Genomic DNA, 26,722 nt, shown 5'->3' with positions numbered 1-26,722 from the left:
GGAATCTGCAAGATGGTTTTTTGTGTGGTTACATGTATTGGAAATGAAAACTGAGACGTCTTACTTGGAACTTGGAAGGTTGACAGGATCTGGACCCCATAGATTTCTCTGCCATCCGTGAAAACAGTAGCTCCTCTCTGGTTGCACACATCGGCTGGCTGAGGACTCGAATCTGCTAGATGCTGCGCACAACACCACAGTTCCTGACTGTGGTCTGAAACCAAATGCATTTAGATACCTCAGAGAGACAAGCCGTGTCCTGAATCAATGCAAATTCAACTGCTCCGTGGCAGCAAAGTTTTGTTCAGTCCTTGCTGGGGTGCGGGGGCTCGTAGTATTCACACTACACCAAGCCGTGAGGAAGTTTCATAGAAACAAGCCACAGCTCATCCAGTTATAAAAGATGCACTACAGGTCAAAAGGCTTTCAGTATAAAGGGTCAATAAGGAAATGTCTAGAAAAATATATTCAACTTCAACCTTCTGTTCTTTTCATCCTGAAAGACCAGGCTGCCTTGGGACAGAATTTCCATCCTTGGATATACCTTTACTTTTAAATAAAAGTGAGCAGAAAATCTAGCTCCAAAACCAAATTGCATGAACAAAGTCACATCCACACTGCTGGGTCAGGTTTGCCCCATCCACAGTTCGTAGCACTTAGCCCTGGATCTCCCCTTGCCTCCGTGCTGATGTTCCTGTGGACCCAAAATATAATTTGCATTTCTTTGCATTTTTAAATGCCTGTGGTAACACAAGACTTGCGTTGCAACCACTTATGGCGTGGTACTGTGGTGTGTGCTGCAGCCCCTGTGGTGGTGCACGAGGACGTGGGGGTCCCTGACGGACACAGCCTGTGGTTTTCGGTGGCTGCAGGAATAGAGGGGAACCAAACCTGGCTCAGCCACTTCGGACATGCGGGAGCTCTCTGTGGCATAGCTGTTCCCCACAAACCACACGGAAGTACTTTGTTGGCATGGTCCAAATCAGAGCCAAGGAGTGAGCTAAATACTAAGCAGTGTGGGCATCAGGAGTTCAGTCCCTGGGTTCATGCTCCGGCCCTCTTTTACTGAGCAGCATAAATGCACATCGACTCGTACTCTACTGCCAATATCTATTTCAAACAAATTTGTATTTTTTAGCATGTAACTCATATTAATCAAATTCAATGCTAGAGGAAACTGTAGAATTTTACAGTTTATGATCAATACTTAGTTGTGATTCAGTGGTCACTGAATTCAGTGGAAAGATTTGGTTTTGCCTGGCTATGCACTGAAAGACCAAATACTTCATCACCTGATCCAGAATGATTGCACAGCGACCCACGTACCTTTTTCAGCACTTTCTCTTTTTTTGTCAGAAATAAAACACACATGATATGCTATTTTTTATTTCCAAATATCAAGTATTCAAGAGTTTGTTTTGTAAACACGTGTTTACAACAGATGCTGACAATAGATTTCATTAAATGATGTGTTACACAGCTTTAAAATTATTCTAAGCTCTGCTGAGAAATAAATATCAATTAAAAAACCCCATACAGGAGCCTAAAGTATGCAAAACAAACTGCATAAACCAATTAGTCTCTTTTTACCACAGCACAGCACCCACACACTCATACGGTCAGACATACTCTACAAATTTCCTTAATACTCTACACATTTGCTTAATAATGAGTTTTTAAAAAACTAAACAGTTACAGGCAGTGTGCCCACTCCATGCTCCTAACATACTACCCAGACTGTTGCTGTTCTGCTTAACTCTTAAATCATTTTGTAGAGGTATGCACTGCAGCCAAGGACAAAACTCCTCTTTGCTCAACTGGGGAAAAGACAAGGTCGTCTTTGAGGAAAGCCTTTACTCAACCATCAGTCTCTCTGACTCCAAATTCTTTTTTTTTTTTTTGGTACAGAAACTCAGTTCTGCATGATTTTGTATGTGGGTTTTTTTTAAATTATTATTTTGAAATTTCCCTCCATGTTTTCAAATACGGAATTGGTTAAAGAGGTAAAATTTCTGACCTATCAGTCGGAGGTGTACCTCAGTGCTATTTAGGATACGGATGCCTCCTCTGCATGAGCAGTCCAGGCACAATAACACAAAACAATTACCTTTCAGAATTCAAAATGGAAGGTAAAAAGTTTATCTTCAAGATTTTAAGACCAGACCCTCTGTTTTAAATCGTAGCTCACTGTAAGATTTGGCCTTTTTCCACTGCTAGAGCTAGAGCCTGCTCTTATGTTCTATTCCTCTCTTTCTGGTATTCCATGGAAGAACATTAATATTTCAGATCTGAATCCTCAATTTAATTCAAATGCTTACTTATGTTGCTTGGTTAAGGCGTCCCAGAATTTAGCCTAGTGGTTCTTGTCATTACGACAGAATTTATTTTCAGCCTCTGCTTAAGCAAAGCCACTAAAGTAACACGTTACAGCAGGATGAATACGTCCTACCTGAGATTTCTGTGGTCTGTATCGCCTTCACCTTAGCTGTTAGCGCTGGGCCAAATCCTATACTGCCTCCCAAAATTACCTTCCCACAGAAGAGCTAGGTAGGAATTGGCCCACCAGGAATTACAAACACTGTCTTTGCTGGAGCAGTCCAGACTTTTAGAACAAAAACACATGCAGTTGCATCATTGACATGCCTTGAATATGTCGTTTAAGTCATAGTGAATACATCATAAAACATTTCAGTACCTAGTAGCACCACAGTGTTGTTTAGTCATTTGTTCAAAGATTATCAAGCTGGCTCACCCTTCCTCGAGGTGAACAATGTTTTGGATTTTTTTGTAGCCCTTCACGAATTCCACAGCTTTTCACCTATTCTATATCGTGAACAAAATGTTGTTACAGGATAACATTGTGACAACTGGTTTGAGAGAGAGAAAATAAGAAAATACAGTACACACAACGGATAATGTAACAAGTAGAAGAGTAAAATGGAACCTGAATAAATAAGCATCTACTTCGTAACACTTGAAACCAAGAAAAGTTTGGAGCTACTTTGAACTTGCAGAGCTAAGCCTGTGTTTAAAAGGCTGTATTATGCTACAAGAAAATAGCTTATCTGAAGGATTGGAGGGGGGGGTGCCAAAAACTATAGCTATTAACTGTAGTTAATATAATGGGTATGGCTATGGGATATGGATAGTGTTAGCTGTCCTCCCTAATTTATGTCATTTATTCTGTGGAAAGGATGGGGAAATTCCCTTCCTGAAGACCAGGTAGGCTTTGAAACCTTTGGCCACATAATAACATCTATTAGTGATACTCAGTGTAAAGAAGAAGGATGATGTGAACCCCGACCATACCTAGTGCCTACGCTGAAGGCTTCACATCTCTGCTCTGCGACTGTTTACATGTAACCTTTCTGAATTGTTATTTGTAAAATAAGATGTTTTAAGAAAAAAAGAAAGCCCTAGTCAATGCCAAAGACTGAATCTACCACCCTAATGGCAACTGCTCATTTTCTAAGCACTCTAAAGGATAAAATTGTCTATAAAATCGAGTCCAATATGTGAAGAACCTGACATGTGTTGATACAGGTTTAATCTACAAGGGGCAAACACTGTCCAAAGCAACACCGACTCAGACTGCAGTCCAGGTAAATCTCTATTACCAGGTGTTTTAAGCCCCTGGAAAGCAATTGCAGCTGAGTGCCTTCAGCTGTGGGAACCAGACACCGCAGCATGGCATCCCCTATACTGTTATAAAAGACACATTACTGAGAAAACAGAAAAAGATAAACTTCTTTAAGAAATATTTTGTCTTTGATCTCTGAAAACAGTAGTGGTAACCAGTGAACAGAGTACGAAAGCTAAACAAGCACTTGATATCATCACTTAAGTTCACACACACTTGCTAAAGCGCCAGCTCGTTAATGTCCAAGGTACTGGCCCAGTTCTTCAACCTCATCACCGGACTGATGAAGCTGAGAATCTGGCTCCAAAATAGCAGTAAGACACTTTGGACCTATTTATCTTCAGTTATGTCAATATAACACCACAAAGAGCTGTGGTATTACACACAGAGAAAGTGTAGTAAGGCAGTATTAATTCAGGCATTTGGGGGAAAAACCCGCAAGAACAGTACAGAAGGTTCTGACCCCTCTCCCAGCCACACTGTCTGGAGTTACAGAGCAGGCAGTGCTCTGCTCCGTTTGTGCGGGATACTGAAAATTTGCCATCTGAACTTCTAGGTCCAAATATTGTGAAAGGGCGCAATCCGAACCTACGCCATTACTTGAGCAATTTCACTGGCTTTAAGGTCAGAAGGATGCCTTTATTTAATCTATCTCCCCACAGAACGAACAGATTTTCAGCCAGAAATTAATAAAATGAGTGAATGGCAGGAAGAGCTAGAATGTATCTTTGAGCTTGTCCACAAGATATTTTGAATTTTAATTATATTTGAAAATGAAAGCTTTCCTCCATTGCTAGATATCTAAGTAGCCACATGTGAATGCCAGAGCAGAGTACTTGAGTGCTACTTTGTGCTGTTCTAGTTACAATGATCCCTGAATCCATGGGGGAAAAAACTCTGCATGGAAATTACTCTTTGGGTAAACGAACTCCTTTTTGAATGCAGATGGGATTCAGTCCAATACTTACACACATGTATTATTTTTAAGTGCATTACTTAAGTATATAAACTTACACACATATTTAAGTGTTCTGCTGGATCACAGCCATAATGAATGGTTAATGCTACAAAGTAATAAGCTATATTTTTTTAAAAAAGAAACAAACTCAAGTGTTTGTAACTAATTTAGGGCCTTTCAAACTTACATTTCTAATAACGATGAGGAGATTTGTGCCCCTACTTCACTTTGTGGACTTGTAGTTAGTCGCTGGGTGTCGTTGCTCCATATTATCCCTGGCTGGTTAACTGCAGGTAGATGACGTAGGTTTACTACCGATAGCAGCCTGTGGGTGAGCTTTACCTTTTCTTTGTACTCACTACTATCTAACCTTTCGTGTTTGGGGGCAGAGAGCGAAGGTGTCAGAAATTACAAGGCAATGGATTTTATATTCTGTGGTCAGAGGATTTCACAGCAGGAAGACAGCATGGCCACCTTCACTGGGTGATAGATAAAGCTCCTTTATTCTTCTTGTGAGTCGGTTTAGCACCACACGTCGATCCTGACTCCTGCTAGGGATGACACAATTGTCATTTCTTCCTTCAGCAGTGACAAACTCAGAAAGTAGTGTTTGTTCAGCAGGCCTCAGTCCGTATTTCAGTCAATGTTGACAATGTTGGAATTGACTTCTCTAGGAAGTTAATGTGTTTCCCCTGCGTGCCTTTATTGGTTTAGTTTAGACTGTTATAGCTTACTCACAATAAAGCCTTCTTCAGGAATCAAGCCAAAACTGGCCGGAGTTTGGGTTTTCTTTCTTTCAGATAATGCTGATTTAATTAAGTGATTTTTTAGAAATATATTCATATTGTCAAAATAATCTATATCCAAAAATGCTAATGGGTTTGCTTGAGAAGTAATGAATTACTTTTTGGTTTGCATATAATTTGGAAAATTGAAAGCTATTGAAAGTATGTAAACAAGACTTTTTCAGTATTTCCAAAGTGAACATCTTTCCTTCTACATTCCAGTTTCTCAAACATTAAAAAAAAAATTAATGTTTTTAGAAGTTGAAATGCCAGGATTTCCTAAAAAACAGGTGGCCTCCTTTCCAACAAGCTCTGAATTCCCTTGAAACCAGCCCAGAAGCGGCAGCAGTTGCAGATGTGTCACCTCTATCCCTCTCATTCTTTGCCATGAGTGTCAGCTCCCGACAGTCCTACAAGCCTAATCTGCTCTCCCTTGTTACTCGCGTGGAATGGAAGCACACACACAAGGCATGAAATAGAATAGATCAGGATAGATGATTCATCTCCAGCCTATTACAATTCTCTAAATGTTCTGTTTATGAGGTATTTGAAAAGATTGTCACTCTTCGCCTCACCCCATGATCATTAAAATGGGCAAGTGATTAAAACGGATGGGTGGTGGGCTGCAATTACAGTTTGTCCTACTACTTTGCCTCAATTTTTTCCATGGCAGGAAATTTCTGGTGCAAAAAGCATTTGAGACTGGAGCAAAAGGAAACATTTTTATCATCTATTGTGATCTCCTACGGTAAAAAATATACCAAATACCTTTGAGCCAAGGAAATTTATTTATTGGGATGAGAAGTGTAGAAACTAACATCTCAGGTGGCACATGCTGACTGAGGATGTATTGTATCTGGTGGCTCCACAAGAGGAAAAAAAATTCTCAGGCTTGACCCCAAAAGGCTATTAATATCTACAGAATAGCAGAAGGTGTTGAAAATTGTTGCAGTTTGGGGCAGAAGCATCTGAATTTGCAGAGAGAGAGAGAGTGGGAATCATTACAAGCCACATAAATGGACCGAGACATTCTGAAATAAGCACCCACCATTTCAAGCAGAGGAACCAGCGCTGCGGGTAGTTCCATGTGCCGGTTAAGAAGAGCCAGGAGACGAGGAAAGGCAGCCAGCAAAGGAGGAGAGGGAAATCTACTCTTCCCAGGACAACTCAATGAATGACAAGGAGAGTACTGCCTTTAATTTCAAGGACTTGGTTCCATACAATGTTTGATTAACTTATAATATTATAAATTAAAAATTAAACCAGGAATAACTCTGTTCAAAAATACATAGAAGTTTTGTTCTTTCCTATTTGTTTTCATGCATGGCAAAATCCAAACCTGACTAAGTCCTCTTAGAAAGTGCTTTTAATTTCCTAAACTTCTAAGACTTTCCCTGCAGGGCAAAATACAGCTTTGACTTCCTAGTGTCCACCTGAAATCATTCTCTGCCCTTTGAGACATCATTAGTACATCATAAGCATAGCACTACAAAGCCTCCAGAGCAAGAAATGAAATGCCAAGTACACTTGATTAGAAAACCTCAGCATCTCCTGGGGAGAAAACACACTAGAGTAATTTGGAAAGCAAAGGCCACATCACGTCCTGTGGGTCCACGCTTGCAGACAATTTCTATTCTTAGCTCTTTGCCTTCACAGAAGCTTTCAATGAAGCTGGGAAAAGGAAAGGCAGCCACGCGTGGGACAAACTGTACAACTAGAACCTCCAGACCTGTCCACCAGCCTGCCCTGCACCAGGTAGTGGGAGAGATAGAAGTGGGGCAGAAATGAGAGGGACCCGGGGTCTGAGGGGGCACCCCCTCCCCAGGGTGAAAGCCTCGCACCGGGCACGGCGGCGGGCAGGCTGCTGCAGCCCACCCGGGGGGGTCTCTGCTCCCTCCTGCAGCAGGCAGCGAGCGCTGCCAGCCCAGACCCCGTGCCGTCGCTGGCTGCCTGACGGGTCCGAGGCAGCCACTCGGACACGAAATGAGGCCACCAGCTCTCCCTTGAGATTTTGTCATGGAAGCTGAACTACACTGGCACTGGTTTCTGAAGGACAGCTAAGCTCTTCCTACCAAGCTATAACTGGTTATTTTCTTCTTCAGGAAAAGTATGCATTTGGTACTAGTAACAACCACCCGACTAACTGCCTGTATCGTTACAGAAATATGCACCTATCTGCTCTGGTATGTGTGTTTGATTTCTACATCTTAATGTTATTACAAATTAATACTGAAGTTTTTAACTCCAAGCGTTATACTTTCTTAGCCTGTGTATTTTGTGAAGAATGACTACTCTCATCAAATGAAAATTAATGCACATTTTGACAGGATAAAGATATTATGACTCAACATTTGCAAACATTACCTGATGCATAACTTTTGTATGGCTTAACATGTTATTAACAGTACTTTAAACCTTATGTTCCTTTTTAATTTAACGCTTATGTCTGAAAATAGCCCCTTTCAAATTCAATTGCAGTAATGTCTTTAAAAGCAAACTTTAAACTTAATTTGCTGCACATACAATTATCCAAATAAGTTGCATAGTTTGAACAAGTTCAGTTGTGCTTTGTAGCAGAACTCACAGTAATTACTCATCTCTTAAAAATATGATTTGCAGATGTGAAGTTGACGATACATTTAAGCATTTTTGTGACGTCTAGACATCAACAATATGAGTTTTTGTCACTCTTCCACTGACTTCTGCTGTTCATAATACCTCACCTTTACATTGACATTAGATCAGAGCATGGACATTTAATGGACACATCTGAAATAATTACAAACACAATTTTTAAAACTCCATTGTTGGGAGGGGAGAAATAAGAACTTGGGTTGGTTTGAGGTATCCAGCCCTCAGGAACAAACTATGTTTGTTTGCATTAAGCTTTGTTGGTTTTATCACATGTTACATTTAGATTAAAAATAGAAGGCACAGGTGTTTTACAAGGCGCCGTAATTAAGTCAACCAACAAAACTAAATATTACATTACCAAGCCAGGGGTCTATATCTCAGCAGTGACTTCTTCCAACGCATTTTCATTTGAGGAATTTATTGCTTCTGAAAAAGGGCCGGGGTACGTCTGTGCTACACAGTTCATTCCTTGTGCCACACTGATGTCTCCTCGAGAGCTGAAGGTAGGGCAGGATCTAGTCCGTGCATAGTTTTGTTGGGGTCCAGCTTGGCCAACCATCTCACTCACAGTGTTCACCGGTGAAGCCCTCCATCTCCGTCTCTGCAGTTGCTCTTCTTTACACTTAATGGAATACCAGGCCAGGAAAATAAAAAAGAATCCCACAAACTTGAGAGCAGCTGCCAACCCAAAGTAGACAAAACGAAACGAGGTGACATCGTATTCCCAACAAGATCCTTGTACGCCGCAATCCTGTTGCCAAAGCATGCACGTGGTGTCAATAACAGCCCCAAAATAAATTGGAGTGGGAATGTACGCTGCAAGAAAAATAGCAACAGAAATAATATGTGTTAGCATATTGTGGAAAACTTCTAAAGAAACTATATGCCTTAGCCAAACAGTGCAGGTCGAGAAGTTTTGAGATTTCTACACCGCTGTTCTCACATGAAATGTAAAACATGGATAACTGGTCAGTCGGTCTTCCCACCAACACTACTTATCCCACACATGAAAAGTACCACAAATGGGAAAGAATTCAAGCAAAGACGACAACGCAGCAGCACCTTACAACAGATAATTCTTCAATCTGCTGGCCCCAGACAGCTCTTCTTGAACTACGTGTCCCCCAAAAGAAAATCCAATGTTGGTCTCAGGAAATAAAATACAGGAGAGGAACAAAATATGTTATCTCCAGAGTATTGCTTCCTGAACATCCATTCCCCATGAGCTGGGAAAGGGCGGGGGTTGCTATGTTAGATTAAGGAGAAAAAGCACCAAGGACCACAAGATGTTTCTCTTACTGAAGATGCATGGAAGCGATGGGACCACTAAAATTTTAAATTTTCTTTTGAAGACTTCTTCCTCAGAAACAGACTTTAACTTCTAAGGCTGCCAAAAATGCAGCCAGTCCATCGAATGATCCTTCTTTCCCTGGAAGTAAGACACCCTTAGGACAAGTCAGAAACTCCCTTTGTCAAAGAAAACTTCCTTATTGGCCAGATGCAGCTACATGGGCTTCTCCTCTTGTTCTCAGTTAGAATAGTCCTTGTTTGTTCTATTCACATGTTTTGGGTTGCTGAATACCTGGAGTGTTCTTTATAGTTAGGATTTTGGACGTTCAAGAGCTTGAAAGAAACTACTTTGTGGAATAAAGACTTAACATGCACCCTTTTTGCTTTGAAACATTCGATATGAGACGTTAAGTAACAATTGCTTCTTATTTTTAAAAAGCAAAGAGCTATCACTGAAAGCAATAAAAATCTGCTTCTAAAAAAGAAAAAAATCCTTGTAAAATAATATTTATTAACTCTATTAATTTTTAAGTAAAATTTGAAACTGTAAAAATGTCTCTTTCTGGGACAAAAATGTTACTCTAGAAAGTCAGTAACCAAAAAAAAAGCAAATTAAATACATTATCAGCTACAGCGTTTTCAGAAGCTATTAATTTTAGGTTCCTAATACAATTAGTCAGGCAATTAGTTGGAGATTTATAGAATTTTAGTACTTTTATGGTACATTTAAGCCGAACATGGAAAGCCTTTTGGAAACACTGTGGTTTATGGGAATGCTGAGTAACTGTAAGACTTACCAAGAGTACGTAATAACACAAACTGCATTCCTAGTGCAAAGGGTCGTTCTCCATCTTCCACAGACCTAGCAGGCGAGAAGAAAACTCCTTTGAAGAAACAGTCATAACAGATAATCACTGTGGTATGTTCTGGCTTTACCTCCTGGCTATTTTTTCTGAGCTATAATAAATCTTTGTCTAAATTTCTTCCATTTAGCTTCTAATATTGTTAAGTCTTATGGCTAGGAAAAAATATAGCTGGTTCCTCCTGTCCCTGTGTAATCAAAATCTCAGTCCTGCCTTTGAACTTTTCTTTACCTATGTAAGGCCTGAAGAATTTGATTCAAACCCATTAACAAAATTAGAGAATCCACTCAGAATGTTCATGGCTTCTCATGATAGTTTCCTATTATTTTGTATAGAATCACACAATGGTTTGGGTTGGAAGGGACCTTAAAGGTTATCTAGTTCCAAGCCCCCTGCCGCAGGCAGGGACACCCTCCACTAGACCACGTTGCCCAAAACCCCATCCAACCTGGCCTTGAACACTTGAACACTTGTGGAGTCATCCACAACCTCTCTGGGCAACCTGTTCCAGTGCCTCACCACCCTCGTTGTAAAAAATTTCTTCCTTACATCTAATCTAAATCGACCCTCCTTCAGCTTAAAGCCATTTCCCCCTGTCCTATCACGACATGCCCTTGTAAACAGGCCCTCTCCAGCTTTCCTATAGGCTCCTTCAGGTACTGGAAGGCTGCAATTAGATCTCCCTGGAGCCTTCTCTTCTCCAGGCTGAACAACCCCAACTCTCTCAGCCTGTCCTCATAGGAGAGGTGCTCCAGCCCTCTGATCATCTCCATGGCCCTCCTCTGGACTTGCTAAAACAGGTCCATGTTCTTCTTATGTTGGGGGCCCCAGAGGTGAACACAGTACTCCAGGTGAGGTCTCATGGGAGCAGAGTACAGGGGCAGAATCACCTCCCTTGACCTGCTGGTCACGCTTCTTTTGATGCGGCCCAGGATACAGTTGGCTGTGCACACAGTAGTTGAGCTAAGGATGCATGAGCAACTGGAAGTCTGACTGATATGCCTGCTCCTGAGCACTTGGCTTCACAGTCCTAACGGTGATCCTTGTACCCATTTTGTAGATTTTTTTACAAGTAAACTGGAAGACAAATTCCACCACATGACATGGCACAGTCCTCCATGTGTCAGCAGCAGGCTCCTGCATAAACCTCAGCCACTTGGGCTGAGAAAATGACAGCAAGAGAGTGCTTGGCCTTGCTGGGGATGAGATACAGATGCCTGCCACAGGGTTTCAGAGCTGCACTCACAGCTGAGCCTACGAAGACCACAGTCAAGTCCTGACCTGCCTCATGTTTTCTAAGGTTCATTTACAAAGGTTTGCCATTATTATTTTCAGAGGGGACTAATTATGAGCAGCAGCAGAACATCAGTAGTCTCACAATATCAGTGAAGATATAAAGACACTACCAGGAGAAAATCCCACTTGGTTGGGAGGACCATTCTCACAGGGAGAAAAGGCCCGAGATTGGTTTAAAAAAGCTTAATTTGGAGAGAGATTTTACACAAAACCAGGTCAAAAGTGTCTCTATGTCAGCAATTAATGTGGCTCAAGAGGAGATTTATACAGCTAAACAGTTTGTGCTGAGGACCTGACATCTACAACACAAGCATTTCAGGTTTTGTAGGGTTTTTACTTCATACCAGCTCTAACCTGTTCCTGGGAGTGAACGCCCATTTACATCTGGATCGTTTTGGGTGTGCTTCTGAAGAGCATCTCAAACCCTGGAACAGGCTTCCTAGAGAGGCGGTCAATGCCCCAAGCCTGTCAGTGTTTGAGAGGCATTTGGACAATGCCCTTAACAACAGGCTTTAACTTCTGGTCAGCCCTGAAGTGGTCAGGCAGTTGGATTAGATGATCGTGGTAGGTCCCTTCCAACTAAACTATTCTAGTCTAGTTTAGTCATAGTCATAGTCTAGTCTAGTCTAGTCTATGCTATTTTTTTCTATCTTCCAACTCATCTCCATCTGATAGGAACTCAGTTCTTGAACTCTGAGAGCTCTCCAGCTTGAGATTCCAAACCTAATCGACCTCTTTAAACCATTTTTGTCTTTCTGTTACCAGCAGAAACACCTATGGGTGTGCATTGTAAATCCTGGTAAATAACTGAGTTATCTCATTTTCCGCTAATTCTTTCTCCTCCTCTTTTAACAACAGCAACATATATTATACAAATATGAATTTATTTTAGCAGTAGACCATATTCTGCTTTTTCAGCTCACTTTTCTTTAAAAATCAGACTGAAATTCATTTACAGAGGTTGTATTTTAAATGGACAAAGATGTCATAGGGAATGATAAAGTTTATCAGACCAGATGGCAGAGATAGGAAGAGCCAATCCAAAAAACTGAACACTTTTTTTCTGAATGGACAAATAAATTCCACTACCTTTCTCTACAAAGACTACATTGTTCTCTAGCCAGAAATGACCATGGTGACAACAACACAAATACAGTGTAGTGATTAAAAGTTCAAAATTCTTGTGAAGAAAATGGGCATGTGGCAGAAATGAACAATTTCAAGAAAGAGAAAAGGGTAATTTTAAAAAGTCCTCTCATTTTTGAACTAGGAATTAGTCAAATATTAACTTTTCTTCATTTGCATTTGAAAATCCAAACCATTGCTCTGAGAAGGCTGAAAATTTCTTCAGGAGTAATCATTTTCTTACATGATGCTTTTACTTGTTCCCTCTTTATATCTCTTGGAAATCGCTGGGCACTTCACATTTCCGAAAGTGCATTATCATGTAACATATTCTAAATACAAGCAAGTTTCACCCAATCCACATCAGCCATACTCTACTCACTTTTTAAGGATATAGAAGCTCAACGTTTGGCTGCATTGCTCCAGCCTCTTCTGACACAGACACTGGTGATAGCGGCCAAAATACTTAAAAAGCCATAACTAAGTTCTCACCTGAGTGTCACTATGATTGCTGACGGCTGCGCGCACGCTGTTATAAGGGTAACGATGAAGAGAAATATCAGGAACGGGATAAGCGTGTTGCAGGTTCGATCACACTTCCCAGAAACAGCATAGCCATTCTCATTCAGGTAGGTTTTGACAATAACCAGCCGGAGCTGACTGCGCTGGCCCACCGTCGGTGGAGTGATCACCTGGCGACTCTGAACACAGGCACATTCTGTGTAATTTCTTACCTGGGGAGCGCGAAAAAGAACATTTCCACATCAAATACTTGTGCGAGGAAGACATTGAGCAGAGATATGGTACAACAGTCCCATGGTACTTCCAAATCAGGAATCTTTTGCCTCTAGCATCATTACCCCAAGCACAAGTGAGGTTACCACTCCCAGTATTTTTAAAGCTGGACAGGACTCTGCATGATGAGATTGCCTTTCCATTGCTTTATTCAGGCTGAGTTTAAAAAAAATTATTGGAAAATTCTGCCAAAACAATTCAATCACTTCCGACAGGGAGGCTGGAGAAGAAGATTGTTCCTACTGTATTACAAAACCTGTGAGGAAACAGTCTTTAAGCAGCACTGATCATGCCATATTCTGGAATTTGGCAGTCTGTTGACTTTCATATTCAGGAGGTGTCTTCTGCCATCTCAGTGGAAGTCTACCCAGATTCGGCTAAAGAGCAACAAGCTGCACTTCACGCTTGCAGCCCAGGACCTTCCAGCTGGATGTGGGTGTGGATGTGGATGGGATGTGGATGGGAACAAAACCAGAGAATAAGGGGAAAGCAGAGACTTAAACAGTGAGACTGGAGGACATGAGGGATTCCTGAATGGACAAAGAGGCTGAAATTAGGATGAAGAGACTGAATAAAGAAGGGGCATTTCATAGGCAAAGGAGACGGTGGTCTGAGCAAGGTGAGGAAGAGCTAGATCAGAAATAGCCTCCTGTCACATTTATTCTACTACTGTTTTCAACTAATCTAATGGCAAAGGGGTGTGCAGCAGATCAGAATACACTGGCTCTGGAGAAGAGACAGGTCAGGACCCATGTGATGTTGCAGGAAGGAGTTTTGGGTTTCAGTGTTTGCATTCATAAAACCTTGGATCACACATGCAAAGAAGCAACATTACAAGACCATCTTAAGGTTGCAATTTAAGCACTTGGACATCGGGAAATATCCAAATTATGGTTGCTTGTCAATTTTAATGTATACCTTTGTATGTGTTCATGTTATGACACAGCCTCACTTTTTTTTCCCATGGGACTTAGCTGAACATCTTAATAATATATTCACTTATCCAGTATTTTACCTCCCATTTTCAAAATTTGGCTCCAGGTATTTTTTTTCCTCACACTAAACATATTCCACTACAAAGACAGAATGACTCATGTTTCATACGGATTTTTCTATCAAACTCATCATTATAGCTGAACTCTTTCAAAAAGGAGTAATTTATCTTCAAAACAGTTACAAGATGAGGCACTGATGTTGTTCTCTATTTTGTAGCTAAGTAACTGAAAGAGATCAAAAGTCTCATAAATGTGGGTGGCTAATTTGAGACAATCGGGATCCTTTTTTTCAGAACATTTGCAATTATATACAACTTAATATATTCTAAATGTAACTCTTCATGCCTTCAAATACAGATTTAGGCACTCAGTGCTTCTACAAATGGCACTTCTGATTATTGCTCATGTCCATCATCCAGAATACGAAGAATATGAGATTAATGACCAACTGGGAGTTTTAAATGACTTGCCCATCATTACTTAGGAACAGAGGCAAGGACAGAACCCAGTTTCCCAAGGCAGCACCCCACTCTCTAGTATCACATGAGCATCTGCTTTCTTCCTACGGTCCCTCACCTTATCTCCTTATTGCTTCCAAATGCAAACGCCAAATAGGGATCCTACAGAAAATAATTTTACTGAACAATCTTGGTTCATCACCACAGAAACCAAGTCTGTGTCCTAAATGAGATAGATATGACGTAACAGAAACGCTAGAGTATAGGAATATACATATAAAACAGGTACGAACTGTACACTGGCATCCTTTTCTCCTACTTCCAATTTTCAAGTGGTTAATTTTGTGAACACTCTATGTTATAAACTTAAATCTGAATGTTATAGGTTAGCAATATTTTGTGTGTTATACAGTGGTACAAGCTTTTGTTGTTTTTAAAAGTAGCCTACATAAAGCATTATTTAATGAAGAAATGCATTTTCCCACCAATGTGAGCCCTATTCTATTGACCATTAGCTACCAAGTTAAAACTTCAGGCCATGAGGGATCTTTTCTTAAATTCTAAGAGGAAATAGTATGTTTCAAAATCTGTAGTGAAGAGTACATATTCCCAAAGTACCTCCCAACTAAACAAATCGATAGTGCCAGTTTGATATCAGGTGAAATGTAGCGAAGATCAAACCTATGTCTCAGTCCAGCAAAGCACAAGTAAGATTTATATAGACACTGAAAGTTAACCGCAGGCTCACATCACAGGCTTTTCCAATTGGACCAAAGCAATTTTCAACTAAAAACCAGCAAGATACTCTAAAAATAAAAACAATAAAGGAAACTAATGTGTTCTCAGTGGCATCTATGTATGAAACTACATTTTCAGACCATTATCCAGTCAACCTGAAAAAGCACAGTGCTGGACTTAACGTCCTCCTGCTTCACAGGCTGGCTCAGGACTGCAAATCAGGAGACTGATATATTATAAATAAGCTTTCTGGAAAGCACAATCAAGTCCTGAGAAAAATCAATGTTTATATTACTTCCTGTCTGTCTTAATTATCCTTTTTTAAAAAGACAGTTCTGTAACAGAAGAATTTAAGAGTTTGGTTTTTGTACAAAATCAGCACGACCATAATGCTCTGTCGATATTTAGGTCAGATTTTTCTTTTCAGTTGTTTTCTTGTGCCCAGTCCTGGAAACTACCAAATTTCCATGGCAGGATTTTACCAGCAGGATGCCCTTCCCCAGTCCAGCATAACTGGAAGGTTGGGCTGTAACAGGCAATGTATTTCCAAGAAAGAAAGTGGATTATTAACATCCTTTAAGTTCTGGTTACTTGAGTTTAATGACAGTCCCATCATTTAGCCTGGAAGAGGTTCGGAGAAGGGCTATGAGAATGGCCAAACTGTTTTACAAGAGCAGAATAAACCGTCAGTCTTTATCTAGCCATGCAAACAAAAGACCTATCAATACAAGCAGGTGCAACAGTTACTTATGCAAAATGATGAGGCTGATATGAACACCAAAGGCTTTAAATAGGCCATAACTAAATTGAAACAGGAGTTTGAAACACTTCCAACTACCTGAAAAGTTAAGTTCTTCCTTCCGTTTGAAAAGGGAGAAGAAAAAAAAAAAATACTGCTCTTAAGAGTAACATTGATGAGCTTGTGGAAAGACAGTATGATGTGGCTGCCCATGTTAGCAGAAAGCTGAATTAGATGACACTGACTCCAGGTCCCCTCTCTGAGCCATGCAGGAGCAGCAGACAGGCAGGCCACTGCCATCGGGGACTTCAGACTCTGTACTGGAAACACCAGCCCTCTCCACCCCATGGTACTTTGCGCTCACTCGGTTGGAGGATTCACTTGGTACAAATGAGGTTGTGCCTCAAATTTGTACATAACTGAAAAGAAGGGGGGCGGAACTGTGCATCACCAGCCTCTCAAAACATGGAAAGACTCATGCACGAGTCACCGGTAGAGCAACTTCTCCGGAGCTTAAGAGGGGGGATGCTTGCACTAGAAACAGAGCAGCCCTTGATCTGCATCAGTCCTGAGGGGCTACTCGTGGGTTGTACATGGGTGGGTGGGTGGGTGAAGCACTTACCCCTGTGCTATGGTTTCCACCATTGATGCAGCCAGCTAGGCAAGGATTAAAATATGTTATTCCATCTGATCCACAGACAGGCTCGTACTCATGAATCTTACATCCACAGTTAACATTACAGCTCCCAGTCAGATTCCTGTGGGCCATGGCAAGAGTGGGACTGAAGAAAGGAAAAAGAACATGCTAGTAGAGCAAGTACAGATATCCTGCTGTTCAGAGGGAGAAAACATCCTACTCGTTAACTCTGGAACTGAGAGTTGATTATCAGAGAAAGACTGCATTAACTCTAGGTTATGCACATGATTTAAACAATATAGAACACCCAAGGCATCCCTGTCATCAACTAAAAACGCAATACAAAAATAATACCAAAGTTTAAAACTTGTATCTTATTTGTCCAGGTTATAGTTGTATTTTTCCCATTTTCTTTTCCTTTAAGAGTTAAGACACCACTATTTTATGTCTATTCTAAGCTGCAGCAATTTGTTGTTGATTACTAGTGAAAGGCTCAGTGATGAGATGTAAGCATTATGTGAACGAATAGGCATCTCTTCCCACATACCAACAGCTGTTCAGAATGCTTGTATTATTTATATGTATATGTGAAATCTACAGGAATCTCTTTGGATCTGGAGGATTGCTGTGCTGGTGCTAAATGTCCGTAAAAGAACCACTACTCCGCCTCCCTGGACCATTCCCCAAAGCCCAACTTTCTAGTTCCTCCCCAGAAGGGTTTGGTGGTATGCTCAGAAGGAACTAAAGGGAATTTCAGAGCTGAAGGACAGGCACACACCAAAAAGCAGGCTCTTCACTATCGATCACTGCTGCTCCAAACAGGTGGTTGAACAGACCTCAACTGCCACAGCAGGGAATTGCATCCACTCTTCAGTAGCAAGCACCAGGCCAGCCTGAGTACGTCCTCACCACGGGATGAATGCGCAAGGGGACCCCAACCACGGCAGCAGCTCATGGCACTCATCTGAGCTCAGTGGCTCAGGTAGCACTGCACTGAGGCAGACACAGGTCTCTCCCGACGCACTCTCTCCTCCAGCTAACACCTCCGTACGGCACATCTGGAGAGAGCAGGTCGTTCAGAAGCAGTTTTGGTCTCCCCAAATGGCACTGCCCTGGGTGCTGGGAGCCCCAAAGCAAGACAAACTCCTAAGACAGAACCAATACCTGATATCCTGACATGCAAGGGGCAGCTGGTACAAACCACTGAGTGCCAGTGTGCAACACATGGCTGGAATCGAGATTTTATAAATATACCATTCCCCTGTGGCTCTGCTTTACCGTATCAGCTGTACCATTGCAGATTAATCCAGAAGTGACAAAAGCCTTAGTAACAGCAGAGTCCATATCTGTAAGATCACAGACTCTTCATCAGAAGATGATGGGGAAAAAAAAAAAACCAAAACACTGATCAAATGGTTCTTTTTGCTACAAGCAGAAAGAAATCAACTCTGGTTACAACTGACTGCCGGCAGTCACCATCACTGGTTTTGACTCAGGTTGACTAAGTCACACAGTCACCAAATTAACCAGCTCCTGTCTTACGTACCATGTCACATCAGCCCTGCACAAAACAACTCTCAGGCCACTTAAAAATGCCCACTCGTTGCTCAGATGAGTTTTATAGCACTGGTTTTTTGCCTTGGCTGGCTAAAGACTAATTGAAAACTTATTTTTGTATGTGTATATTTTCTGTGAAAACCTTAGAAACATGAAAATGGCTGTTGAGATCACAGTTGTCTCTTCACCAGTATCCTGTCTCTAACAGTAGCCATAAGAAGATGACTAGGGAAGAGCAAGAACAGGGCAATTAACTTCCCCCAAAAAGTATTCTCTTGGCCTCTAATTTAGAGTCTCAGCCCAAAATATTTTCTGAGTCTAATGTAGTTTTTTAGTTAATAACCCCCATTTTTTTCCCTGCATTTCTCCTATTGAGATTAAAATTTTTGCATCTACGTTATCCCACAGCAAGGATTTTTTGATGGTCCATGGCCTGTTAAATGAGCTGTTGTTTGGTTTGAATCTGGCTCTTACCAGATTTATCTGACAGTACCCACTTCTACTACTTTGCTTATAAAGTCTGAACACATGAAGACTCCTGAAAAAATAAACTTAAGCGGTTCCTATGGTCAATATGAAAATATTTGCAAGCTCTAGTGAAATCTTGTAGTTGCAATTAAATAAACCACATCTAATATTAACTAATCTAATCTCATCTAATCAAATCACATCTAGTATTACCTGAAGGCATTATGCCAGGAGGTACCTGAGGGTACAGACGTAAAAGTATTACCTTCTGTCTATGCTATTACTGAACATGCTAGCTCAGGTACCAAAAAGAAACTAACTGTTCCGCTTAGATATATATGCAGACACACCTTGAAATGTAAGTTATGTACTGCTCTCCTTATGCAGCCAAATTATAACAAGCATGAACTTTTAAACAGCCCGTATTATATTTATAGCTATTTTCACTACACTTACCATGCTCTCTGTCTTGTTTCAGGTTGCTAAATTCATTTCATAAGTGCAAAAGCCAGAGTCTGCACTGTGGTTTATTGCTGGTTCAATTTTGTGCATTTCATTTGGAATTTCATCTGGGTTTAAAATACTGCTAGCAACATGAACACATTAAGCCAATGGAAAAATTACCTGAATGACCTTATTCATACCAATCTATTTCCAAGTGATAGGGTTGGCTGAGGCTAGGGACCTTAGCACTTATTTCCTAAATACCTTTCTGGCTAAAGAAATCATGATTCTTGAATTCTGCACCCACACTCCCTCTTCACTGCATAAGGCGATACCAAGCCACTGAAAACTGAAAAGCAGCTGCTACCCACGTTTTCACCTGAAGCTCCTCCCGTTACTTAGGAAAGCCCCCATTTTATTATGTTTCCAGGAACTGCAATCTATACTTTCCTGTGATGCTTAAATAGCTTTCTTTTTCTGACGTTTACTCTTAAATGTATGTCTCACATTCTGTTAGAGCTGCACTCTAGGTTTGTAAATGCTATTTTGTGTCTCAAAGTATCCAAATGTTAGGCGCTGCAATATTCCATATTGTGATACACAAGTTTTTCTGAAGATACAGGGCCAGTTTCAAACCACATCCTTTATGGGTTGTAATATCTAAACTTTTTTAGTCCTTCCAGGTGCCCAAGTCAGAAAGGCAGGTTCTGTAAGGAATAAAAACAGTTGGCACTTGTAAGATCTCCAAAAATTCAGAACATCGAAGTGAGGGCCTGACCTCCCTCCAATGACGTTTTGACTGGCACCCTGGCCCGGAAAGGTGAGACAGGAGCCGAGAGTGATGGCAAGACCAGATCAGAATTTGGGTCCAAAGCCAATGATCACAGTGATTACTCCAGTGATCACACAGCAAGTCCAAGAGAAAGAAGGGGCAGGCCCACACCTCCAGCTTTCTTCACAACAGCTCTTATCAGTGATAGAGCTGACCCTGGACTCAGCCAGCTGAACTCCTTAACTCAGGGGACCAAGCTCCTAGAAGCAGGGGGGACACGCTCTGCACCCTGACACTGCACAGGAATACCAGTGCCCACTGTAGATGGCTCAGTGAGTTCCTATGCACAGAGCAAAAACCTGCCTCCCTCCTGATAGCCTTCTCCAGAAACACTATACTTCATGGACTTAGATCTCTTCTGAAGTGGAAAAGGAAGTTCTCTTTTCTTCACCAGTTCTGCCGTTGCCTGAGGTGGGAACACTAGGGTTCCAGGTCCCCCTCAACCTGATGGCGTTCATATCTACATCTCCTTGATGGTGTATGTTCTTATCAGCAAGCTCCAGAAGGGCACCTTCCATCCTTCCTGCTGAAGCTGAACGTGATCCCAATCCTGTTCATATCTCCTCGTCAATGACTCTTTACTGCCGTATCTATAAGCAAAACCTGGAGCAGGAACCAGGACCAAAGCCATTTCTTCCCAAGGAAATCTCTTTTCAGAAGGTTTTTAAGTTAGGTTCCTCTCTTGTTTATTCTTTTTTCTTCTGTATCTCTACTCATTCCTCATTTTTTCTCTTTTCTCTTCCCTTGTATCCACCATCCATTTGTGCAGTGGTTATGGTGCTCTTGGGGACATTGGGAGTTCAGGGTCAGATTGTCTCTGTCTACATTGCTGGGTAGAGACCACCACACATAAGGTGAGCAACTCACCTCCTTTTGTAGCAACCAATTTCCTGACTTCCTAGCAAAACCACGCTATTGGGCAGTTCTCTTCTCCACAGTAACTGTTAAACATAGTGGCCAGTGCTAATAAAGTGGGTACCAGTGAGAAACACGCATACATCATCCCCTGTGGATTTGGACACATTTCAAATGCTTCCTTCCTATCTTTGAGTCGCAGCAGCTTAAACACCTGCACCTACCTGGCTCCCTAAAACCACACAAGAGTCTGTGTTTGGACACTTGGAGAACTTTGGCCAAAATACAAGCAATAGCTTATTTAACTTCAGTAGTCCTTGAAAACAGGTGTCTCAGACTGAAAAGTCCAAAATATGCTTAATCTGGGTTTTGGAAATAATTCACATATTTAAACACATCCCAAAATCATTCTTCAGTCAATGCACTCCTCCACCTTCTCCACGGTGGTCACAATGGAGAGAACTAAACTAGGACACCTAGTTTAGCTCAGTAGACAGGCCTATGCAGTCCATCATCTGCATGGTTTTGTGACTCTTCATAGCTGGAGTGCATGGTAGCAGAACAGTGAAGAAAGGTGGCGCTTTGAGAACACAGTTTTGGATAAATTCTTTTCTCATGGGTTTTATTACAGTGGTACCAGAACCCTTTGGTGTGTCATTAGCTTAGTTTGAAAGGTTACTTTGAATACTCCACGTGCCACCTTTCACCAGTGTTTCACAGATTACTGTCACTCTAGCCTCAATCCACAGAGGGGAACAGCTTCTGGATCCTCTCCCAAGAGGCTGGATCTGCCTAGCTCCATGACACAAGGCTGTCCCTCCTTCCTCTTCCTGGCTAATATTTTTAAACTAGCTGACATTTTTTCCACCAATGGAAGTGAAAAGTGTCCTCCATTGCATCATTTATCCAGTAGTCCACGGATTAGATATGAAAACCCAGCTTCCAAAGAATACTGGGAAGAATAAGCAATCCACACAAGGTTGAATGTGATAAAGAGGAGAGGTTGCAGGAGCAAAATTCAGAGGCCTTTTCCAGAGACTAGAATGTATGCATGACAATCTCCAACTCCAGGAGTAGAATGTGCTCTTTGCCTTTTCAGGCCTGAGTGGTAAGCGGAGCTGCAGGCACCATCCTATCACTGCCTGAGGTCTGTGTGCAGTCCAGTCCAGAAGACCTGAATTCTGAAAACAAATGCCAGTTTGACCCCTGCAGATTCTGCAAAACCAGATAGATTTTAAACGTGAACTAAGCACTGAGCTCTGTTGGGCCATGAGTATTTGCACATGCGCCATAAACAAAAATCTTGCCTTGGGAATTATGTTGGTATGCACAACCTCTCCGCACCGGGCTCTGCAGTGTAATATTGAATTAACTAACTGTGCTGCCTTGTTTGCCCTGCTCTCGGTATTGCTCAATGGTGCCACAGAGAAGCCACTGCTGTTTAAAACTAGCTCAAGTATCTCTGCTCTAAGCAGATCAGTAGATATCCAGGGAATTTTAGCACCTCCTCAGCCAGGCAGGAGCTGAACAGGAATCTGGATTGGGCTTGTGGCTGCATCCCTGAAATCCTGTACACATGCTCACGGACTGCCAGGGTTGCAGAGCCTCACAAGGGCTGCTGTTTGCTTGCCTTCACATCTGTAACATGTGGGCAGGACCGCTGTAAAGGTAAACAGCTAACATCAGACTTACTGCGTCCCAGCTACCCCACGGACCAAAAGGGATGTTCTTCTGCTCCCATCTTTGTCACCCGAACAGATCAGGGACTTGGTTTGGGAGCTACTCTACACACAGTGACTGTCACCCGTGTCACCTGTCACCTCACCTCCCGTCATTAGTGACACTAAGCCGTACGACTGCTGCTTATGGCTTCCACTTGACTAATTTTTAATGTATTTATACACTGCTATTTGCTTTTGTTGAATGTGCTTGTCTTTCCAGCTGGGCACTTTTGCAGCCGATCAAATGTTACTAAGTAGCTTTTAAATATTTATTGACTGTCTACTGATCACAGGAATCAGGTTCACATATTTAGCTCTTGGAGCTACTTTACACTCTGTGGTCTAGTTGGATGTTAACCAAAGCCTTTCTGAGTGTTTTCTTTCTTGCGCCATAAACAAACAAGGCACAGTTTTAGAAACAAGTTGCAGCTTGAGCAGGAAATTAAATATCCAGGACTGATATTGGTTCTGTCACCTTCTCAGCTATCAGCTGAAACTTGTCTTATTTGTCATGCTGGATTCCAGAAAGCTATATGCAGCAACACGTCATACAGCAACAGGCAGACTTTTCCAGTAATCTCTCAACAGAACTTTTTCTCCGATGGAAAACACCAAATCATCAAAACATTCCTCAGGAGCATACTGATGTCAGCAGCACAGTGACAGAAGTTTTTCACACCAACAGGACAGGCAGCGTTTTCAGAGTTTTACAAGCTCCTCGGCAGCCTGCTAAGCTGGATGTCCCAGATGCCTGAATATTTGGGGTAAGCAGGGGCTCCCCAGCCTGCCTGGGAGACAGACGGACCCTCGCACCCACGTCCCAGCTGCCAGCAGGGCTCCGCCACCCTGCACACAGGTCTGGGGACAGCTCAGCTCGGGTTCCCCTCTCCAACCTCTCCCACCCTGTGAAACGCATTTTTCTGACCTCTTATCCCTCCATCACGTAAAACCCTTCCCAGCAGCAGATGGGTCATGTTGTTCCACAGGCAGGAGAGCCCGCTCCCAGGCTCGCTCCACTTACGTAGCTAACTCGCTTCAGCTGCATTGCTGAACATTACCATGACACAGAGGTTAGGAAATCAGCTTAAAAATAAAGGTGAATAAAATCAGGCATGCAAGAAATGAGAAGCATGAAACTGGAAACTGAACTGAGGCCACTGTGAAAATTTAATCTCAGGGGCATTTTTTTGTCTTCCCTGGAAGAAGCCTTAAGTTTACAGATACACAAAGCAAATATGCTCAAGTTAATAACAAGCTACTGCAAGCTGTGTCTCTCCAGCTTTCATCACATTTCGTATCTCAGCAAATCACTGTAAGGTTTATTTGGGGGATTTTTTTGCTGTTGTTTACAGCAAATGCCTTGCACGCAAAGAGATTTTTTTTTCCATCCTTTCAAGCACATGTGATACACAGAATCATCTATTAACTCTGTTTCCAAAAGCTCATTACCAGACATTTGTAAGAGGTTCATGCTTTCATCTTTATTACCTTTGGTAATACTTGTGGTTCACTTCTCTTTCAATGATGAGAAACTAATGAAGGATGAAGGAATTCAGATGCTGGGGACATGAAATCCCTACTGGCATATATCTATGTAACCCCATTTTCATCACATGTGTTCTACCATGTAGCACGTAACAGATTTCTATGAACACTGCCCCCAGGAGGGGATCACTTTTTCTTGAAGGTATGTATTTTTCCAGCAATAAGCTGAACCAAAGTACTCTACTAATCCTGCCTTCTGACACTGGGAGGCTGCCTACTCCCCACAAAGGAAAACAGAGCATTGATCCCTGAATTACTGCACAGCATATCGCAGATTTACCTGCATCAGTCAGAAAGAGCAGGCTCTTAGGGAAATTGCACCGAAGCCAGTAAGTCCTGCTCGTGAGCTGGCCTGTGGGAAAAGCAGCTTAGTTCCAATGCACCCACTGCCGTAGACACACAGGATGTCTGAGAAACAGCTGCCTGGCTTGTTTCAGTGGGCGCAGATGCTGTCGACTTGCAGCACTGCTTCACCTGAGCTGCCAAGGACACCCGTCATACACGAGCACGCTAACAGAAACCAGCCCCAAACAACAGCATTTCCTGAACTATTCTTTCAATTACAAACAATGACGCTGCTCCTTTCATTAATAAGATTCAACTGCAAGTTTGCTAAACATGTGTGCTGGGACAAAACCCAGAATCCCATCTGACAAATTGCGTTTGTTCACTTCCCAGGGAGACTGTTCTATGTCTCCATGACACAATGCTGGTAAAGCTAATAAAGAGGAGACCTTTATTAGACGTGACTAACAATAAAAGGGACTCTAGTTCCTAACTTTATTTTTCCTGAATTCTGTTCTCCTCTCCAACTGTTACTCTGCGGAAGGCTTGTGGTATAGGAGTAAAGTAAAAAAAGGGAAAATATAAGGCAGGAAATATTGCCTGGAGTTTCTAGAGCTGTGACCTGTTATTTCAGATACCCAGGCTTGGACTGGAACCTCATTGTGCTGGCAGTCTATGCACACATATTGGAAAAAAAAGGTGGACCCTCTTCCCATGAAGCTACAATCTAAGTGAAATGAAGTTTAAATTAAACAAACAATGTCTGACTATACTTTTGTAACATCTAAACAAATAATTTGTTTGCACATGCTTTTATCTATATTTATTCAGATCACTGTAGTAACCTATAGGACCAAGGAAATATGAAGGAAAGGAGATAACCCCTCACCATGCAATTTCTATAATCTTAATATTGGGCTATATGATAAAAAGGATTATTTGATGGCAATATTTTTGGTTTGCTATTGAAGGACATTCTGGATGGCAGAGATCTGCAGGCTCCTTGTTGGCAAGCAGCTGGAATCACAGCAATGACGCAATTTTTGTGTAGCTGTCAAACAAGGGACCCTCTCACTGTGTTAGCTGGATTCCTTCTTTGTTGTTATTGTTCAGATCCAATTAGTCACTGCTTTCAACTTAAGGGATCCAACTGGCTGATTGGACTGAAAGAGACATAAGAACAACAGAAACCCAAACTGGTGGTACAAGAGGAAGAATAGGATATATTTTTTATAATGTGAAGTGCCTCAGTAAGTCAATTGCATGATTTAACTAAACCTTAATTGTACAAAAACAACAGAAACCAATCAGAAAGGGTCTGTTATGATTCATTACATGCCAGAAATATGAGAGATGGAAATGAACTAATCCAGAAATCTCTTACTATGAGTGAGCTCCCCATGGAGCCTGTTTTAATTGTCTTATACCACAAAACATGGAAGAGACAGGTCTATAGACAACCAAAGCAGCTGTTCTCTGCTATTTCCCTTTTATTCAGCACTGGTGAGGCCACACCTGGAGTACTGCGTCCAGGGCCGGGCTCCCCAATACAAGAGAAACATGGACATACTGGAGAGAGTCCAGTGAAGGGCCACAAAGACGATGAAGGGACTGGAGCACCTCTCCTGTGAAGAAAGGCTGAGAGAGCTGGGACTGTTCAGCCTGGAGAAGAGAAGGCTCAGGGGGATCTCATCAATGTGTATAAATGCTGAATGGGAGGGAATGAAGAAGATGGAGCCAGGCTCTTTTCAGTGGTGCCCATGACAGGACGAGAGGCAATGGGCCCAACCTGAAGCACAGGAGGTTCCCTCTGAACATCAGGAAACACTTTTTCACTGTGCGGGTGACCAAGCACTTGTACAGGTAGCCCAGAGAGACAGTGGAGTCTCCACCCTTCGAGATCTTCAAAAGTCATCTGGACAAGGAGACTGATTCACTGATTCAGGACTTCCCATTCGGATGCTGGTTATGGTGCAAAAGAAGGGATGCCGTAACACAGTTTGACATAAGGCTCCTTACACTATGTTCAAATATCAAACATGCCTTCCGAGACAAGGCAGAG

General features: G+C 41.9%; 1 protein-coding gene across 3 annotated transcripts in view; it reads right to left on the bottom strand.

Annotated features, from left to right (window-relative positions):
- Positions 1 to 1,370: 1,370 nt before the first annotated feature.
- Positions 1,371 to 26,722, bottom strand: part of SLCO5A1 (solute carrier organic anion transporter family member 5A1) — an 86,528-nt gene continuing 61,176 nt past the window's right edge. For all 3 annotated transcript variants that reach the window (XM_054818112.1, XM_054818110.1, XM_054818111.1), the window contains exons 7-10: positions 16,939 to 17,098; positions 13,084 to 13,325; positions 10,105 to 10,169; positions 1,371 to 8,833 (exon numbers count right to left, since the gene is read on the bottom strand). In XM_054818112.1, coding sequence (XP_054674087.1) covers positions 8,388 to 8,833; positions 10,105 to 10,169; positions 13,084 to 13,325; positions 16,939 to 17,098 — 913 coding nt within the window. In that variant the 3' untranslated portion in view covers positions 1,371 to 8,387. The remainder of the gene's footprint in view (positions 8,834 to 10,104; positions 10,170 to 13,083; positions 13,326 to 16,938; positions 17,099 to 26,722) is intronic.

The sequence above is a fragment of the Grus americana genome, chromosome 2, assembly GCF_028858705.1.
Source record: "Grus americana isolate bGruAme1 chromosome 2, bGruAme1.mat, whole genome shotgun sequence".
NCBI classification, from domain to species: domain Eukaryota; kingdom Metazoa; phylum Chordata; class Aves; order Gruiformes; family Gruidae; genus Grus; species Grus americana.
This window is presented reverse-complemented; position numbering and strand designations above follow the sequence as displayed.